This window comes from Accipiter gentilis, chromosome 8, assembly GCF_929443795.1.
Source record: "Accipiter gentilis chromosome 8, bAccGen1.1, whole genome shotgun sequence".
NCBI classification, from domain to species: Eukaryota; Metazoa; Chordata; class Aves; order Accipitriformes; family Accipitridae; genus Astur; species Astur gentilis.
In genome coordinates, this window is record NC_064887.1 from 32913315 (window position 1) to 32932836 (window position 19522).

General features: G+C 37.4%; 1 protein-coding gene across 7 annotated transcripts in view; it reads left to right on the forward strand.

The window, feature by feature from the left end:
* Positions 1–19522, forward strand: part of RABGAP1L (RAB GTPase activating protein 1 like) — a 268294-nt gene that overhangs the window by 162453 nt on the left and 86319 nt on the right. For all 7 annotated transcript variants that reach the window (XR_007507040.1, XM_049808538.1, XM_049808535.1 and 4 more), the window contains 2 exons: positions 253–396; positions 14408–14449. Coding sequence is in view for 6 of the 7 variants with exons in the window: in XM_049808538.1 (XP_049664495.1) it covers positions 253–396; positions 14408–14449 (186 nt within the window). In the remaining variant the exon portion in view is untranslated. The remainder of the gene's footprint in view (positions 1–252; positions 397–14407; positions 14450–19522) is intronic.

A 19522-nucleotide genomic window follows, 5' to 3' on the forward strand; every position in this document is an offset into this window, starting at 1 on the left:
TTCTCAACATAGTCTCAGTATGTTATTTGATACCGTGATAGAATCCACAGTGGATATCTTGCTAAAAGCTGTAAACATGGGCACTGAAATTTATGTAGAAACATATTTCCATTGCTCAAAAGAATTGGATTGTGCAGGATTTCACTTTGTTGTGTTTTTCAGTGTTTAGCAACCTGGTACTTACTGGCAGTGTAGATGAAGAGCTTGGATTAGTGAGTAATACTGAAGCATTTATTTTTTCCTTTACTCTAGGAGCAGTTACCAGACTTGTATAGCCATTTCTCAGACCTCAATTTGGAAGCTCATATGTATGCATCCCAGTGGTTCCTCACTCTTTTTACTGCCAAGTTTCCACTCTGCATGGTCTTCCACATCATTGACTTACTACTTTGTGAGGTAAAAAAACCTTGAATCAGAAAGCCCTTCCTCCACTCCATGAATGTTTCTTTTTTTGTTTCGTTTTGTTGGAGTCATTTACTGTTTAATTTCAAAATGTATGTAACTAAATTATGTAGAAACCATGGTTATATGGAAGAGATGATGTTCAGTGAAATGCTGGTTTGGTTTTAAAATTAGAATTGTGGATTACCTTATTATTTGCTAAGGGATCTAATTAAGAATATCTGATGCACACATCTGTTGTTCATTTAATTTGTTAAATAATTTATTCAAAGTTAGGAATTCTAATTTCTTGAAGATACCTAGTAGTAAAAGCCTAGCAGACTTCTAGAGAGAAAGCTCTCCCAATTGTCTGATTCAGAGAGCCCAAAGACAGTAAGGGTATTGCATGTTGCTTTGATAGCCTGATATTAAACAAAGAGTGAGAACTGCCAGACAGCACAATTGAATAAAGCTCTTTCCTTTTGTTTTTTACCCTACTATACCAACTAAGGAATGCATTACTCCAGATACAAAACGGTATGTTTCTGTATTGTAGGTATATCTGTGGTTCCTTTAAAAAAACCAGACAGAATAGATCCATAGTCTGGAATGTTTATTTTCCTAAAATACTAGTACTTCCTTTTGTCACCAGGAAGTCAGGGCATCTGTGGAATTGAACCTGTTTTTTGAAACTGCCACTGATTTCCCCTCTGATTTAAATGGGTCACAAACATAAAAAAATAGAAATAAATAAAATAATTGAGAATTTTAAATGGAAAGGGCTTCATGAGTATGCAACACTGTTGACTCTAGTTTGTTCTGTTAATTTTTGTTGTGAATTATTTTACTTGCAAATTTTCAGGCTTGCTGTGCATGCCTTGATAGCATTCATTATAAAACAAATATGGTCCACCATTCATAACTCAACATTTTTTTCCTTAAGAGTATCACTGCTTTTGCATATTGGTGCTCAGTTATCAAAAAGAGGTAGGTTAATACCACCAGGTATCCAAGTGAGTGCGAGAGGTAGTAATGGTGAAGTGATTTTACATTTCCATATAAATATCTGAGCTCTATTTCTTTCACAATGTCTTGATTATTTTAAGTAAGCAAACAGAAAAAGCAGAAAGGTTGCTAGTTTTTCTGCCCTTTGTCCTCGTCTTTGGTTGTGCAGTAGTTGAACACAATCCCTTGATCACTTTTGAACTGTTAGTGAGTTAATTTTCAGAATGAGCTTCTGGTGTGGATTTGATCATTCTTTGTCAGTTCAGTTTATTACTTCATTCTGATCTTGATGTAGAGCTGCCCTCAGACCTGGCCATTTTAAGAGACAGTTTGTCAAGAAGTACAGAACATCATTTCCTACTGGTGATTATTGTGATAACAGCGTAGTTACATCCTGTCTGAAGCTCCTGCGCTTTGTATTGTATTAAGCTTGAGGATGAAGTATGCCAAAAAAGTCTTTTAGTTATGGTTAATATAGATATAATATTTAGAATGAAAAAAGAAAGAACTCTTAAAACATTTGCATTCATCTCACATCTGGCAGTGTCTATCTCAGCATGTCTGAATGAATTACTCTGGGAAAGAAGGTGAAAGAATCCAAGGAGAAAGTGAGAGAGTGTAACACTAGAGTCTGCTAGAGAAGGGGAAACTTGTTAGCATTTGTGGAGGGTAATCACATAAAGCTAAAGTAGCCTCTTTTACAACACCTAAAAATAAACCAGAAATGGTAAGAAAATTTATTTCAAGTAAGAAGATCTGTACAGATGTCTTGAGAAACAGTGGGGCAGTGTGCAGACAACATACTGAGGCAACAGTGTAGAGTATGAGAAAACTGTTCCTAAGATTCATGAGTCAACCAGTCTGAAGTAACTGGCACTTCTGAGAATCTGTGGGAGGAGTGTAGGTTAAAATCATATTAAAATAAAAATCTAGTTGGGCCTCATCATAGAAGGAAAGTAAAATCTAAAGGCACATGGCCATACAATAAGAAAGAAACCATTCCTTAATGGAGGACTGAAATCATATTGCGAAGCTGTCTGTCCAGTCAGCCTCTAGAAGGAGTAATGGAGCAGTCAGAAAAGAACTTTTGTCTGCATTAAATTGTTCTTTACTTTATCGCCGAACAAACAGCATGCTTGTAATTCCAGTAACTGGAAGGAGAAAAAACAGTTGCAGCTGCTAACAGTGGAACTCATTCTTCTGAAAAAAAACCACCAAAACCTCAAAGAATCAAGAAGCCTTTGAAGTGAACTGTCTTGTGTTTTTAAAAACAAGCATCCAGCCTTCTCATTAATTTGTCATAGATACAGATGAATTTTAAATAGCCTTCAACTTCCTTCCTGACTGTGCTTTCTCCACATCCCTGTCCTGTTGTTGACAAAATGTTTACATTCTACGCAAGTCTTTTCATAAAAGAAAAATATTAGGGGAAGAAAAACAGTTAAAACCATTGCTGAATGGGTGCTGCCAACTAGTTATTCCAGGGAAGGTTCTCTGGTCCCCATGAAAATACTGGAATTAATGGATGAACAATTTGTGTCAACCAAGAGTTTTTTTTATGGGGTTGGTTTTTTTAGTTCTTCATTGTGGCTGGAAGAGTGAAATTGGTCCTTACAGATATTCTTTAACTCTCAATCCAGAGAGGAAAAATACCTGTTGGAAATCCTGTAGTTTCACAGCTAACCGGGGAGGCACGTTTCCTTCCCTTGCATGCATGGTGGAACAGGAGCACAAGCTAAGGAATGGACCTCCTGGGCAGGAGCATATTGTATGAAAAAGTAGCTAAATTTATGATGGGAATTAAGTTTTATGGAGAAATTTTTAAAACCCCATCAAAGTGAGTGCCATTACAGTTGACGTCTTTTCATCATTCTCACATTAAATATGACTTGATAGAAAGAACAATTTTGTTTAAATTTATACAAATTTGGGACTTGCCGTGGCCTCTAAGTGATTGAGTTCTTTTATCCTGTTGTCTTCCTAGGACTTTTTTTTTTTTTTTTTTTAAATTGTCTCCATGCTGTTGAGGATGTGATTCAACCCCCAAATTACCTAGATTTCCAGTGGCCTTAGAATATTGCCTCAATAACTCTGGGACAGAATCTGTCATCCATCCTCATCTAGAAATGAAATATTTTGGAATTCTTTGTCTTTCCTATGACAGAAGCTTACAGAAAATTTTGGGCTTGCGGGCAGGTACTCCACAGTGCCATGGTACATATTATAAGGCTTGGCTGCCTGTAATAAAAACACAAACCTATTGATCCAGTTGAAAATTTTCATGGGATTGCAGCAAGCTGCATGTTTTTGAGCCTGTCTGCACAGATAAGTTGTAACATGTCAGCATCAGCTGAAGGTCTTTCTACAACATTCCTTTTAGCTGCCTGTTTCAACTGCTTCATTTGTCTCTTCCCCTTTTGCTCTGTTTACATTGAAGAACAACTTTGTTGATGAAATTCAGAGTTGTATTTGGACTTGTCAGTCTTATCGAGCAATATGACATTATGTTATTGAACACTTAGTGAGCCTGCTCTGTTTTGTTGTCTCTTTTTGTTCCATTTTAAATTATTTCTTTAAAGTCACGGTCAGAAATAGCGACTCATCTAGGTGGAGCGCGTGTTGCTTAGATAAAGCTGTCCGCAGTGCAACAATTGCACCTGGGTTATGCTATAGAATATCAAAGAGTTGACATTTAACATAATTTTGCCATTTAAAATGCAAATAATGTGTTTTAAAAGCACTAAATAAGTGACCTTAATTAGGCATTTAGAAGAGAAAATACCCAAACCAGTTGGAAGACAATTTATAAGCATTTTTTAATTTTTCATGATTTTTTCTGCTTAAAAAATAAAATACTTTAACTGGTTGTGATACTTACAGTACTGCCAAAAGTAAAGGAGGTTCAGAGCTCAAGCTGTCATTCCATTAGTAACCTTGAATTTTGAGACACTATTGATAACCTCTGTTTTAAATAAATCTGGCTATTTTGGGCTGCAGTTCTTGGGGATATAAAATACTTAAGGATTGTGCTTGTCTCCTTTTAAGGAGTATGTAAAAAAACCCTACTACATGCTGCCTTTTCTGGGCTGGTACAGATATTTGTATATTTTATTGTCAGTAATTACATAGTCTTGTTATAAAAATTAATGGTTTGACTACTAAGCTGCCGTTCTATAATCAAGACTGAATAGAAAGGGATGCAACTGATCATCTAACAATCTTGAATATGAAATAATTTAATGTTTTCTAATATAGCTAATAACAAAGAAGTGAAAATACCTTTTACAGTACCACACAGCAGCATAGTGGAAGAAGTGGGAATTGAAAGCTAGATGCTGTCATTCTTTGGCCTTTATTTATCAACTATTGCTTTCAGAACTTTGTATAAAACAACTTTTATAGTCAGTTTTGAGAAACGATCTGTGATAATGAACACTGATGGGTGTTTTTAAAAATCTTTTAAAACATGAATGAATTGGTGCTAGTAAATGAGCACCTATTGATAGTAAAAATGTGGCACCGTGTTGTGTAGATATGGTTCCTGGGAGCACTGCTTCATAATGAAATAATGAAAATCTTAGAAGAATTATAACTATTGGCGCTGCAGATTTGATTTCTGTCTTATGTGTGTCTTGCTGAAGAATGGATGTGCCAGGAAACACTACACCGTATGGTATCACTCAGACGATAAGACCAGTCGTCTCTGCGTGTTAGTACTAACTGAGTAGTAGATACCATAATAGCCTGCTATTTTTTATCTGTCACTGTCAGATACTTCTGTGATGCCTTCAGCAGAGTTGAGAAAGAACAGATTAACATTTTAATTTATTAAACTTCCTCAGGAATTGAGTCAGGAACAAGCCCACTTCCTCTGTACATCTGCACTCGGATGTAATGTGAATTAAATAAAAGATTGTGTACAGTTGTTTATCTTCTCTAGATCTACAGGGGAAGAAAATTTGAACTTTTTGGAATTACCTGTTGTTGACACGTTGTCTACATTTGTTAACCCTTCCAGTTATGAGTGTTTTAATAAATCTTGGCAAACAGCAGACTGGGCTTGCTAGAAATAAAATCTCTTATAGTAACAGCGTATTAAAAGCTAGGCTTAAATTCAAAGAATGGATAGATCTGTGCTGAAAGTGCCTGCATTATTTCAGTACTGTTTACAAAAGTAAAGTCGATGTCATACATGTGAGTTGGATGCGGCTGGGGGGGTGTTTGTTTTCCTGTTTATGAATATAGGTGATTAGATTTGGCATTTAGACTTTGTCTTTCCTCCTGTCCATTGCTCCTTGCATTATGCCTGCTAGAGAGCTAAGTCTCCTTTCTGAAGTCTTTATCAGCCACTGCTGTTTCATGTAAAGAAACGGGAAAGGATTTATTGCTAAGACTGCTATAACTAGCTTTTAATTAATTTAAGAAGAAAGAGAATAGGTTGTCTCAGACTCCAGATGGAAGACTAGAATTTGAACATACATGTCCAATGGTAATGCTGGTTTGCTACATTCAAGCATCTGCTGACATGTCAGTCGTCATAGTCTTTTTTGTTGCAAACACTTGAGTTCTGCAATGGAGTTAGCTCAGGTTCTCTGGCCCTGGGTGTTTTGCTTCTGTGTATTTAGCTGAGTTATTTAAATCCACATTAAAAATAATTTTAGCGTAATTTATCTGATGACTACAGCTGTATTCTGCTGTGGGGTTTTTTTCAGTACTAGAACAGAAATTAAAAAGAAAGAAAAAAGGATGTAGTATGTGATTGTGTGCTTGCTGGAGGAACTTTTTAAAGCTTTTGTTATGTATGTGTTTAAAACATTCAGATTATAACGTTAAAGAATTTTCAGTTCTTTTCAAAGTGAAGGTCATAAGAAGTATTAGGTGTTTGGATATAAAATTTCAATCAACAGCAAAAATATTGGAGGTTTGTAATACCGTGTTCTGTATTGCCACAGCGACAGGGGAACACAAAATGTTCTATTCACTTCTAAAGCTACACAGAATTTATAATAATTCAAGCTTGGACTGAGGAGAAGAGTATTTTAATAGAGTACATCTAAGAGGTTCTTGGGGAGCCACAGGGTTTAACATAACCCTTTACACTGTGTTGTCCAGCTGTTCCTGTGAGCATCCATAATTTATGTATCTTCCATTCATAGCTGCAGCTTGTTTATCCCAAAAATAACAAGGCTGGTGATAAACGCTCAGCATGAGCAAAGAAAAAACAGTTTCACAACAATCTGCAATTCATGATAACTTACGTGAACAGAAGGTGCCTTTTTGGCGATGTTGATAAATGTTGCAGCCCTAAAACGTTGAGGCTGCTTCTGTTTCAGAAAATGTTCTAAGATACAGGTGAGAAGTTACCGAAGATGAGGGACCTATTTGAATGACCTAGTTTGTGCCTTAGAGGGAAGAGACATTGAATGTCATGTCACAGTATGTCTCTGAATTACTTTCCCCATCGCGACTGCTATATTTTAGCCACTTACAAGTTGATGTTCACTTGGTTGATTTTTCTAGGAATACAGTAAATTTCCATAATGCTTACTTAACAGCAGTGCCATCTGCTGTATTTGAATAGCAGCATATTCTAAGCAGTCTTGGCAGTCCTCAGAAATGCTTCAGAAATAACTGAAGGAAAGTATCACAAATGGGAGGGTGATATTCCGTGAACAAATCCAGGAAGCTAAGCTAATTTGGGGACTGTTTTTAAAAAAGAGGGTAGCACAGTCTGCCTGTGCCAAACCACTTACCATTACTTTGTGCTTGGAATCTGAGGCTGTACTGAATTTTCTAAGTATGTAAAATCAATGTGAACTTTGCATTCGAGTGATTGTTGTAAAGGGAAGATGAATATCAGGGTATAAAGGAGCAAGGGCCAGGACTATGTTGTGGCAGAAAAAAGGAGAAGACGAACAATGAACACTGGGAAGGAGACCACATGGAGTGCAGGGAAGCAGGACATTGGTTTAACATGGACATGCATTTTTCTGTGTGTTATGTGACCACATGTAGAGGGGAAGGAGGCACAGCTCTCTGTCAAGAGATGTTCTGAACCCCTCATCTTGTCTCCTCAAGAAAATTGGGGTCTGGAAGATTCCTGCTCCTCTGAATATGTCTAACAGCTGTTCCCTGTTTCCATACGAGAGCTGGAGGACCTGTCTTATCTACAGAGATATGAGGCCTCTTTTTTTGTCCTCGTTATATGTATGTGATAAGGCCTGTCATGCCTAGTGTGTATTCAGGCCCCTTTCTTTGTCCCCATATTAATCAGGTTTGGAAAGAGGGAAAGGAATGTCTAAAAGCCCTGTAATTGAAATCACTGAAAAACAGAAAAGTAATGTTGGTGTATGGCTTGGTCAAGCAAATGGAGAAAGCATGCTGCCAGCCCATAACCAGCTGCCTGTGAATTAGGAACATGCCGCTGCAGAAATACCCAACGCCGAAGAGCAATTCGATATGTGGAAATGACTTAAAGTTCTGTGGCTGTGATTTTTATCCTTTGAAAACAGTCACAGAAGCTGGAGAGAAAAAAGTGCTAATCTCATAGCACTCTTTCCCTTCATTCATCCATAGCAACATCTCAGCAGCAAATTATGTGAAAATCACCCCAAACATGTAAATATTCACTAGCACTCCTAAATCCCATTCATTTCTGTTAAAAGCAACCAACCAACCAAACAAATTTTCATGCAAAATCATACTAATACAGGTTCATGGTTGCCTGGTGGTATTTATCGTGTGCCTTTTCATGCTGCAAAATTGTTGTGGTTTAACCCCAGCCAGCAAATAAACACCACGCAGCTGCTCACTCGCTCCCCCCCCCCACCAGTGGGATGGGGGAGAAAATCAGGAAAAGAAGCAAAACCCGCAGGTTGAGATAAGAATGGTTTAATAGAACAGAAAAGAAGAAACTAGTAATGATCATGATAACACTAATAAGATGACAACAGTAGTAATAAAAGGATTGGAATGATGCGTGGGGCAATTGCTCACCACCCGCCGACTGACACCCCGCCAGTCCCTGAACGGCGATTCCCTGCCCCCCCACTTCCCAGTTCCTATACTAGATGGGACGTCCCATGGTATGGAATACCCCTTTGGCCACTTTGGGTCAGGTGCCCCGGCTGTGTCCTGTGCCAACTTCTTGTGCCCCTCCAGCTTTCTCACTGGATGGGCATGAGAAACTGAAAAATCCTTGACTTTAGTCTAAACACTACTGAGCAACAACTGAAAACATCAGCGTTATCAACATTCTTCGCATACTGAACTCAAAACATAGCACCGTACCAGCTACTAGGAAGACAGTTAACTCTATCCCAGCTGAAACCAGGACAAAAATACAGAAAAGTGGCACAGTAAATACTGAATCCCACAGTGCCATTTTTACCATCTCCCTTGTACCTGCTTATCTATAATTCAGTCAACTGCTTTTAATTGGGTTTGTGTATTATTCACAGCATCATAGTATCAGGATGGAGATTTCTGTATCTTCTTTTCCTCTTTCTTGTGTTATAGCATTTCCTGGTGTGAGTTACTGTAGCAGGCAATGTATATGGAGTCACTGGGGGAAGTCCAGTCTAAGCAGTCGACTGTACCTCATACGTTAGCAGTAAAGTCTCTATGCAATTTTGGGGGGGGGGGGGGGGGGGGTGTGGTTCTCTCTAATGTAACTGTTTAGTAAGATAGCTGTATCTGTTCCTTATACAAAGCTTGCTGTATTATGTTGTGCCTTATTTGAATAAGAGTTAACCTTTCTTTCCCTTAGTTGTCTTGTCATTGAACTAGAAAAAACGTACAAGCTATACAAACTATATCTGAGTAAAAGATGTTAATTAACATGCATATCCCTGCAGAGCATGCTCCAAGTCTACGTTACTTACAAAGAGAAATTTGAGCTTCAGACCATATATTTATGTTGTCAGCAAAATAAATACATTTGTGACATTCCTAAAGTTTATTTTGTGTTCTCAACATACTAGAGTTGCCAAACAAATGTTTTGCTGGAAGCAATCCAAAACATAAATAGCATTTTAATTCTCCTGCAGAGTTTGTAACCCCAATTACCCTCTGTAGCTCCTTTGAAAGAGTGTGCAACTGAACACATAATTATGAAACACTTTCAAATTACAAAACAATGTCAAAATAACTTCAGTTGAATAGCTAATATCTCTTTGAAAAAATGGAAAATTCAGTTGTTATAAAGCTGGAACAGGTTAACTGGTTCTCCTGAAGGCATGTCATGTGAGGCTTGAGACTTCTCCAACCTTAAGGAGGTGCTCAGTTGACTTTTACATGTATCTTCTTTACCTGGTCCTGAACTTTAGAGAATATTGTATCAATATCTCCACTATTTCCTCCTACATGTCATGCATCTCTAGGAACAAAACCATAGATAAGGACATTGATTAAAAAATGAATTTCCTTTTTTTTTTTTTTAAGAGATTCACTTCCTTTTCTTTGTGAAAATGATGCAGAGGGTATTGCCATGTAACCAGAGGAAGGTCTGTCAGGTGGTTTGTGTTGGAGAGGGAGAGATGCTAGTATAGCCTACCTTCTCCCAAGGCTTCTGTCTTCTGAAGAGAAGCTTTAAAACAGGAGATAATTTCCAAAGTCATCCCCTATGTAAAAGTTGTCCAGATACTACATGATTAAATTGTTTGGCTTAACTCTTTCTTTAGCTCCACACTTGGCTGTTGAGCTTTTCCCCCTTAATTTCCTTTTTTCCAGTTGCTGGGTGGAAAGGAAGAAGATGCCTTGAGCATCCTTTCTGTCACAGAGATCTCACTGGATACCAGCTGGATCCTACAAAATCGAATCTTTACCTTTCTGTGTTCTTTGTTCCCAATCTTCTTTTCAGGGCTTTTCAAAAGTCATCTTGTTTCAGAGTGCAGAGGGACTCAAAGCGAGGACTTCTCAAAGAGGGCTTCTATCTGCAGAAGGAATCTTGGCTTCAGAGGGAGTTAAGGAACTGTGAAAATCTCTTGCTAACAGAGAGTTAACATAACAAGATTTCCATTTATTTTAAGCTAGTCTTAATTTTTGTGCACATGCATAATTTGAAAAGTTTTGGTTTTACAGTCTCATGAGATACAGTTTCACTGTTTTGCCCATGAGAATGTCACCCACAATCTCTGTCAGAAATCACGATCTTTTGGCATATAATTCAAATAAGCAGATGTTTCTATGAAACACAGTCACTAGATGGTGAGTGTTCATCCCAGCACTATCATCCCAGTAGGTACGAAGGGTTCTTCTGCAAAACTATGCTCGCTCTTCTTGAGTAAGTGCTGTCTATGGAAGTCTTTGTAAAACGGAGAACAGTCAGCATGGCAGTCAGCAGGAGCTGCAAGGAGGCTGTAAGATGGCACAAACTCTAACATTTTCCCTTTCTGCCCCTTATCCTACCATCTTGACTGCAGAATAGCCAAGAGCTGTCTGCTTTGAGATGGGCTTGTTCCTTCTCCAAAACTCCTGAGCTTAATGAGATCTTTTAAAATGTTCTAGACCTTTGCAGAAGCTTGAGGGTTCTTAAATAACACCTGTTGGAGGAAAGAAGAAACTGTGCAAATGCTTAACTAGGCAGATAAGCCAGGCTCACATAGAAACTGCTGGCCTTCTGCAAAAGGCTAGTTAAAAGCTCCTTGGAGGAGGATATCCACATGCCTCATTTCTGGGATCTTTCCCTGTGGGCTTAAGGTCTGTGAGCTGTGCATGCTGCAAACTCCTCCTTCATTTACTCACTAGCAGCAAAGCCTTGCAGGTTGTAAAACAAGAGAATGGCCGCATAATTGAGAAGTGATACACCCCTAATTGTTCCTGTGCTCGTATAGCAGTTCTTGTTCAGTAAGTGTATATGTTTTTACTTTTGACTGTTGTATATTAAAAACTCCAAGTGCTTAGGTAATTATGAACAACTTTCACATTTGCAAATTTTTTAAATATTAAGATGAGATCTACATGATATTAAAGCATTTATTTCCAAATGCCTAGTTAAACATATGACCTTCGGTTTTAAAAAGTAATTATCCAAAGCTTATTTAATATGGACTCCATTCTCTTCCCCCCTGTGGATGATTTGTATGTACTTTCATGTTTCCATTATGAAATTGCTGGAGGGATATTGCTAGCAATGATTTATATGTCTGATGCACATTGGTATTTTTGGTCCTTCTTCTAAAATAGATGGAGAAGTTTAAGCTGAATCTTATAAATCAGTGTGTGGCAAATGAAGTAGGATTTTAAATAAGAGATTGTGGAAAAATGAGCTAGGCCTTCTTTTTCATAATCATAATCATTAAACTTGTCTATGTCAGAATAGTCTTGCAGGCATTAGGAAAAAATAACTCAAGTACGTGGATCAGTGGTTATAAAATGTGTTGTTAAAGTGGGTGGGTAAGGCACCACATTTGAAATCTGAAGCATCTTGTTGTAAATCCAAACATGAGTAGAAGCCTTACTGTAGATTGCCAGATGCCACCTCCAGTTCATTCAGCTGTCAAGGGGTATATTAGTCCCTCAGGTCCAGCACGTCCAAGCTGGTCAGCATGAAACTGCAGCAATTGATGCCTCAGGTCTAAAATATTGCCCTGATTTTGGAGTTACCTCTCCCTTTGAGGAAAAAGGAAGGTGCACACTGTTTTCTGTTGCAAGGAGTAGTGGAGTGCCACTCAGGACAGCTGTATATGAAGGTTTTAAGTCCCTTTGGTGTTCTGATTTTAAGGTGCTTGTGCATTGAAGAGGTTATCTCAAGTAATGTGAGGGAGTCTGTGAGCTGCCCCTTGCCCAGTGGGGCTAGATAAAAAGCTGGGGATTCTCAAGGCAGGAGGAAACCTATTTCTGCTGCATTTGCTATCCATGTGAAGAGTGATCATATTACAGGAATACCAGGAGAGAATTCGGTGAGTTTGAATTCAGGAAGAGTGTGAGTTTCAGGCAGATCAAAAAGAAATTATTTAGAAAATAAATGAAAACTGGTTTGGTTTTCTTTGGGTTTTTTTGTTTGTTTGTTTGTTTTTTGTTTTGTTTTTTGTAGTGCCAGAAAATACACAGGACACTAATTCCTCAGTAATCTAACAATTAGACATAATACTCCTACTCAGAAAATAACAAAACCTGATCTATCAGTTAAGAAGAAAACGTGATGTTTGTGATGGCTTGTAGTTACGCCTCTCATTTATAGATTGGATGTTCGTATCAAATGCTCTCTGTTAGGAAATAAAAATTGTTAATGTCATGACTGTATGGAATGAACTGGTGACTTCAGATTGATATTTGGAATAAAACTGGGAGTACTGTGAGCTTATTTTACTGCTGCTGGTGCTTTAGTACTATCAGTGTCATGACTGAAATTCACAGCCAGCCATTTTTTCTATTAAAAAGGAGAATAAAAAGCAAAATAACTGTTGTACTTGAAATACCTGTTATCCCATTGGAAGAAGGATTTCCTATTCATGAAGCACGGTTCAGTCCTGCTACAATTGTGACCTCTAGTGGAAAAAGTCAGCTTGTTATCATAATGATTATGCATCGAATTGCAAAATAATTAACAGTGTTGCAATATTCACTATGTCTAATGTTGAAGCATTTCCAAGACTCATTAATGGTACAATCCCTTCAAGGCACCATACTATCCATGTAAAAAAATGTAATTTCTTCTCAAGAATGTCTCTGAAAAGTCTCTGCAGATTTTTATAAAAGCTAATTTTTTATAGAAATATGGTCTCAGGCTTTCAGGAAGAAGCTTGGAAAAATAGTTGCAGACGCAGAAATTTCATGGGGAAGGTTCCTTTATAAAAAGTCGTGTTGTTATCCAACAGCAGTATGTATTGCAGTGACAGTATTACTTGTGTGCAAATCTGTTGAGACGCTTTTGTATATCAGCTCTAAAAGACATTGTAAGAAAAGGTTTATCATGCCATTAAACAAGCAAGCAAGCAGATTTGTAAAACAGAATCTAGGAAAACAGTCTGAACACACAGTACACAGTACAGCAAATGAGAATTGCATATGGTATTTTTCATATTTAGATTAATACATAGCTATTTATAATTTTAAATAAACAAGATATGTAGGCTACAGGCAGGAGAGTCTCTTCCATCAGCAGAGGCAATGTGTGCCCTGCCAGCAAGGCTGTTGTCTTGTGTCCTCTGCCCTGAGCTTCCCCTGGCTAGTTTTCCAGGCAGGACCCCAAGAGTAGTTTCAGTTAGGCTGCTCCAAAGCAGCCTCATTCAGGATATCTGTTCCCCTTCCCTCAGCAAAATCTTAAGCTCTTGATTGTCAAAATAAAAAGAAGTTGAATAAAAGCAGAGGAGTGGTGTTTCATATTTTAATATAAAACATAAGTGGAAATGTAGCCTTTTTCATCCCTCTATAGTCAGTCAATGGAGTAGTTTTTACTTTCTTTGATTTTTAAATAATCAGACATTGTCATTGTATTATTCACTGAATGGATTTTTGCACACTTGTATTTCCAGCTTTTGCAAACCAGAAAGCAGACTATTTGATACAGACATCAATTTGTTTACTTATGAAATAGCTTTGACTTTTGGCTGATAACAGAAAAAAGATGTATTTTGTTCTTCGGGGGGTGTTTTATTTTGTTTTTTTGCAGTTTGAGCATGAAAGATTGTACATGATTAATCATAGCTAATTTCAGTTACTTGGCAAAATTCCTATCAACTAGAATATTTATTATATTTTCTTGATGCCCTGCTTGTTACAGTATTCTGCACTGTTCAAGAAAACCAGCATTGACAGCTACTGAAACGATGGAGGGATATCTTGTTACATCTGTAGCAGCTGAGGAATTGAACAGTGAGATTCCAAAAGCTCCAAAGAGCTGGGAGTTTGGAAACTGTGCCGTGGGGCTTTAATGATGAACTTTGAGGTGTAGCAGGGACAAGGGAAGCATTCCCTAGAGATTTGCAGCATATAGTTACGATGCTACGTAATGATAAGTAATAGGGAAGAGAGACCTGTATGCTGGGACTGATTGAAGTCTTTTTCTTATTATTTTCAGGGTATGAACATAATCTTCCATGTAGCCTTGGCTCTCTTAAAGGTAAGTTGTTGATTAGAAGGGGGGGGTTTGTTTTTATTTTGTTAAACTGTATGGAATATTTTCTTAGCTTAATGTGTCATGTCTAAGGGAACAATAATAGTGGGACTTCTGGAGGGGGGAACAGAGGAGAAATATCATCCATTTGGGTAGAGATGACTTCAAAATTGTACTTATGGTAGTTCTGTTTTTATTAAACTTAATCGTGTCATAAAGTTCCTGGAACAAGGAGTACAGTCTAAGGATTTAAATCTTGTGTATATACTATTAAGAAAACAATTCTGATTAATTTCACAGCATATTTATTTTGTGACTGGGTTCTTTCATATAACTATTCAAGAAACATGATGTGATTGAGTATTATTTGGTGTCAGATATATTTGTAATGTCAAAAGAGGAATTCAAGTCTTTTATAATATGGGGAACTTCTACCTTTGGCTTGGACACAGAATTTACCTGAACAAACAAACAAGTAAACCTCTAGGTGAAGCATTGGCCCTTTTGATGCCAGTGAGATAGCTCAGAGCTAACTTACGTTGCCCTTCACAAGTTGGCACTAGTTCAAATCCAGTCCACGTGCAGGCATGTGATGTGGAATTTGTAATGCCACCTTTTAATTCAAATGATATTCCTATAAAATAATTTAGGCTAAAGCTCAGGGTAGAACAGCCTGTCACTCCTAACACAACAACCCCATGACATGGACACAGACTCATATAATTTGGCTGTTGCTAGTCCTCCAGTGTATTTTCCTTGTCATTTACCTAGAAAGGGCAAACAGGTACAAGTTGGAGTTACTCAGTGAAGAGTAGTTCTCGGAGATTCAACTTCTGCGGCACAAAGTCCTACAGCAAAAGTGCTCCACACCAGGAACCTATATATGCTGCTGCTGTGAACAGAGCAATTGGAAATTTCAAAACACATGTATTTTCATTTGAGGTCAAGTAACTTGGGTCAAGTACTGCAGTGTAGGTATGAGATAGTATGTAGCACTATGGTAAGGAAATGTCCGAAATAACTTGTGTTTTATACTAACACAGTTAATGTGTCAAATGGTGTTGTGACTCTCTACATGAGTATATGTATCAAATGAAGTCACCTATGAACAGGAAATTTGTTTAATGTACATTTCCAGGGAAGTGCTCCTACACAAATCTAAATTTGTGTAAAGGGGGGAGGGAGTTCTGTGTTCTTTCCTTCCTGTTTTCTATTTTATTTGCAACTATGGGGGCTTGTTAATTTTCTGGGTTTTAAGGCCAATATGGGTAAAGGGAAATCTAGTAGGTTATGGCACGATAGATAGTAAAACAAGTTAAAGCAAGCATCCAAGTGACACCCGACAGGTCTGCTGCTGTAGTAGTAGGAACAGGTTCTGGAAAGAGATAGAGATACCAGCTTATTGATCTTTAAACTGAAGAAGAAGAAAGAAAAGGAGTACTTGCACTGAGCTGAAAATGACTGGCAGGGTTTTCAAGAAAGGAGAACTTTGTTCAACTTGCTTACGAAGGATGGCTTTGAGACCATGGGTGTACACCCCATGGTCTGTTTTCCTTATACTTCCTGCTGCTGCTAGTGGGAATGGTTGAACTGAGGTTAGCAGCAGAACAACTGTTTAGAAAATGTCATAGGGTTGGAAAGGACCAAAATCCTTAACTCATGGCTGTTGTACTGCAGATAAGGAATTTTGGGGGGTTGAATGATTAACCCAATTTCTTGTAACAGAAAGTGCTCAGTCTTTTCATTTTATATGTATTCCACAACATGCTGTTTATCCAATTGAACATTTCTCTTTGGCTGTTCCAGAAGAGGAAAATTCAAGAAAGTATTTTGTCAGTTGTCTTATAACTATTTTCTAAGTTTAAAACCAACTCTACAGCTTAATTCTGTCTTAATTCTGCTTATAGCAGTTCTTTTTTTTGTGTGTGTATATATATATATATATATATATGCAATATGCTGTATCTGCCTGTTCTGGGAGCAATAGGTCTAAATGGTAAGGGAGTTGTTATCCTGAGAAAGTATTTCTATATTGCAGCCAAAAACAAGTACAAAGGAAATACAGGTAAGTAAGATAAGATACTAAGTCAGAAACCAAGATGGAGCTGGTGATTATATACAATTGAATTAGCATACGATTTGCTTTCAGCAGGAATTGCTGTTCTGTTAGGGAAGAAAATAATTTTGTACTCTGAGACCTGAAGTAATTATTTTCTACTCAAATGTGTTCATAATCTCTCCTAATCATTAGAAACAAAGTGGTTTAGCATACCAGTCTTTTGAAGTTACAGAAACCGAATGTGCATGCTGCAGAATAACCACTTAAAAAACTGTGTGTTTCTAAGGTCTTGTTTCTTTCTGATTGCGAAGTGAATGAAAACAACTCCTAAGGATTTGTTCTTTGTTAAAACAGTGTGATAATTCTGTCATCTGCAATCTTCTGGATTATTTTTAATTTAGACGAGGGAATCTTTCATCAGTGGAATATCAGAGTCTTTACTGTGCAAATGCCATTTTCCTCACTTCCGTGTGAAGTGTGTGCCTCACAATCCCTCATTAAATAGCAAGAGAATAGAAGCTTTTATCTTGAACTCCCATTTACTCGATGCAGTTTCTCACTGTTAACAACCAGCTGCTAGTATTCAAAGTGAATGCTTGTTAGTTTTGAAATGACAGTACTACTTCTATGACCAATTACCCGAGATATCTTGATGCAGTAATCTTTGGAAAATAAACATCTATTTAAGACACGAGGGGAATCCTTTCCCTTTCCTTCTCCCACATTCTGAGTACATTTGTAGCAATGAACAGCTATAGGATTAAAGCTCTTTAGCTATGAAGGCTGTAATTTGTAATAGGGCATTAATCTGATTTCTTATCAGAGGAAAAGCATGGTCTTTTTTTCTGTTGCATCCAAATGTTATGCTTTCTAACGTATGTCAGTGCTTTTCGTGTACTCCCCAGTATGCTCATCTGTCAGCTGGTGGCACTATTTTACAATTTGACATTAATCATTTAGTTACGTCATGTAGAGACTGCACCTGAATTAACATTTAGTAAGCCAAGCTGATAGAAAATCAAATCCGTCACCTTTCATTTTCTGAGCAGCAGAAAATATAGTGAAGCACTGGGGTGTGAAAAGAACCTTAGTGTTGAAAAAGGTAGCGTAGAAAACTGTGGTTTAGGACAACTCAACAAACAGCATTGATAGTTGCATTTTGAAATTCCCAGTTAAGACCATTTATTGAGAATGACAGAGGGAAATGTACCATGCTGGTGCCAGCATACTTTCCGATCCCTTTTGTCATTAACTAGTTAGTTTCATTGTTGGAAATTACAAAGTAAACATTAAAATCTTCACATATGCTAAGAAAAAAAATCAGTGATAAGCTTTCTTTCATATTTAGTATTTCAGTACTTATCTCCTTAATCTTCTGTTTCTGATCTTGCTACCTTAGCAAAAACAGCTAAATGCATGCTTTATTTTAGAATTAGCAAACTGAGGCAAGTATGAAGTATGTGATTGTGAAGAAATCAGGCTCTAGATTAACTACTGTTGCAGTTGCTAACTACTGAAAAGGCAGGGAGGAGTACACAGTAACTGGAAATGTGAGAATGAACCATGGGGTTTGAAAGTAGGTCCATGTCCAGACTTTCTTTTTGAGGGTTCATCTACTCATAGAGAGTGATTCATAGCAACACTTAAGGTCAACACTTAGGTTGTTGAGCTTTCGTCTGGGTGACCGTTAAAAACGTGTTGCTTAATACCAGAGGAAAGTCATAGTTTTGATCAGGAAGGTGTATAATAGTCAAATTGAAATGGGTAGAAAATAGTGAGAAACAGTAATTTGTTACTGCTTTTGTTTCCCAGCCAGTGCATTATTATCTTACAGAGACTAACTTCAGTACATATATTATCTTGAAAACAGTACTTTTATATATATCCTTCCTTGAACTCAGGCAAATTTTAGCAGGATTTCTAACAGTGCTTATGAGTTTTTACACTCCTCACTGCATGTGATCAAGTGATAACTGTGTATTACACAAACAAGACAGTTGGATTTCTTGGCTATTTCTGTTGCCACCTTTCAGTCTCAATGCTTTTGCCAGTCTGTGCCCAACAGATTAGGGAGAAGAATACCAGTTATAGTGGCAGGGACAGCAGATGATGCTATTAATTCAAGTAGTTGATAGAGAGGCTCCCTAGATTAAACTAAAAAGTGTCAAAATTACCTTGGATATGGAGGGTTATTTATTATCTTTATATCATTCTGTATCTGGATTGAAAAGGACCTCCTGGGCAAAAGAAATGCTTCTCTGCTGTATTATGCCATGATGTGGCATGGCATCCATTTCATAAACTAGTAACAGTGGAAATATTGCTGGTGGAAGGCCATTTCCCTTATTCCAGTTTAAATTTATTACTGATCATTTTACACTCCTCTGCTCTTACATCAGCATTGTCCTTTATCTTAAATAGTCCCCTTCCAGCGACACTCACGCTAGTGTTTATCACCTCTATAGATACCATTCATATTGTCTACTAAATAAACCAATATTCTGAGTGTTCTTGAACTCTAGGCCATCTTAGTAGTTCTCTTCTGCATCTCCCCAGTTCTGTATTAATCTTTTTAGAGGTGAATGACTGGACCTTTAAGGAGGTCACACTGTGTTTTCTGTATTAATGTTGTATTTAATTATTTATAAAAAATCTAATTTATCTGATAACTGTGACGATTGTATTGTTCTCTTATGTCTGTATGAAATAGTATTCATGACTCACCAGAGGGTTCCACAAACACTGTTTCACCACCTTAGATATGGATTTGTGTAAGAGCAGAAATTTTGAATAAAATTAATGCTGTACTTCTCTATACATTTACATTTCACTTCTTAATGAACATACAGTGAATTGTAGGTTTTCTTTTTTCACTTTCAAGACATTGTCTTCTTTGGATAGAAATCTGACCTAACCTGTCTCAGATTTCATCTATCATTTGTCTCCTGCATTACCACTTCCACCAACCCAGAACTTTAAAATCAGATCTGAAATTTTGTTCTGTGTTAAAGGCATAGCTC